General features: G+C 31.7%; 1 protein-coding gene across 1 annotated transcript in view; it reads left to right on the top strand.

Annotated features, from left to right (window-relative positions):
* LOC111379696 (AP-4 complex subunit epsilon-like) overlaps nucleotides 1–1,337 on the top strand; it is a 27,823-nt gene that overhangs the window by 8,333 nt on the left and 18,153 nt on the right. The window contains exon 2 of the mRNA XM_023003123.1: nucleotides 425–610. Within this exon, the coding sequence (XP_022858891.1) occupies nucleotides 425–610 (186 nt within the window). The remainder of the gene's footprint in view (nucleotides 1–424; nucleotides 611–1,337) is intronic.

The following is a 1,337-nucleotide window of genomic DNA, read 5'->3' as shown; positions in this document are numbered from 1 at the left end:
ACATATATATATATATATATATATATATATGTATGTATGTATGTACACACACACATATATACATATATATATATACATACATATATGTATGTGTGTGTATATGTATACACACACACACACACACACACACATATATGGCTTAGAGACATGGGAGTGATATATTGATTTAAACTTAAGAACATAATGGAATAATGAAATTTTGTGAACCGAAGGTAGTGCTCTGCTCATTGCGCCTCTTATGCCATTTTATGAGGGATGTTTAGATGTTTCCAATTGAACAAAAAAATGATTTCAGTTATTTCTTGAGTAGAATATGGTTCAATTTCTTCATTTTTATGTACATTGATTTCATGTCTATCATGAAAGAAAAAGTTTTAGTTGCATATGCAATTTTATCTTGTTTATAATGAATAATGTTATGCAGAGGCTTTGTGATAATGATCCTGGTGTTATGGGTGCAACACTTTGCCCATTATTTGATCTTATCACAATCGATGTTAATTCTTACAAGGATCTGGTGATCAGCTTTGTAAACATTCTTAAGCAAGTAGCTGAGCGCAGACTGCCTAGGAGTTATGATTACCGTCATATGCCCGCTCCATTTATCCAGGTATACCTTATATTGTTTTTTGGCATACTTGATAGTGTGCTTGCATGTTTTATTCCAGGACCATAATTATAATTCAGAATTTGTAGTGCAAAAAATGTTCTTTGCACCAGTTTCAGGGAAAAAAAATGTGCAAAAATATCCGTTTCTATCAACACTATTCAAATGTTATTAGTTGATTAAGTTTGTAATTCTGAAATATAAAAACTAATGTTTTGCTATGTCTTTACAATAACCATCTGGCTTTGTTCTGAATAATTAATCAATTTGAGACTGGAACCTCGGTGTAGTAATAGTCATAAAAATTGTGATTATTCTTCAAGTTTGACAGTTTGGGAATAAATTCTTTCTTCTTACACCTTATTTTTTTATTTTTTTTATTTTCTCAGTGGGTGCTCAGTTATTTCTCTGGACAAGATTATTACGAATACATTACTCATAACATGCCAACACTGTAGTTATAGGGAATGGATCTAATAGAATCTGCAAGTTCTAGTGAAATATGGGCAAACACATCATTGGGCTTTATCAGATGCTAACAGAAAACAATGCCTTCCTGACTTAATGACCTAATGACCTCTCTCCTTCAATAACACTTTACCACTTAGCATTTCCAGAACTATTCTTGGTTAGAAGTCTGAATGGGTGAAATGAATAAAATTTCACAATATTAAGGAATCCTCTGAGGATGTATTATGTATAGTAGTATAAGCAACGGTCTTGTGATATG

Source organism: Olea europaea, unplaced genomic scaffold (genome assembly GCF_002742605.1).
Source record: "Olea europaea var. sylvestris unplaced genomic scaffold, O_europaea_v1 scaffold2023, whole genome shotgun sequence".
Classification (NCBI taxonomy): domain Eukaryota; kingdom Viridiplantae; phylum Streptophyta; class Magnoliopsida; order Lamiales; family Oleaceae; genus Olea; species Olea europaea.
This window is presented reverse-complemented; position numbering and strand designations above follow the sequence as displayed.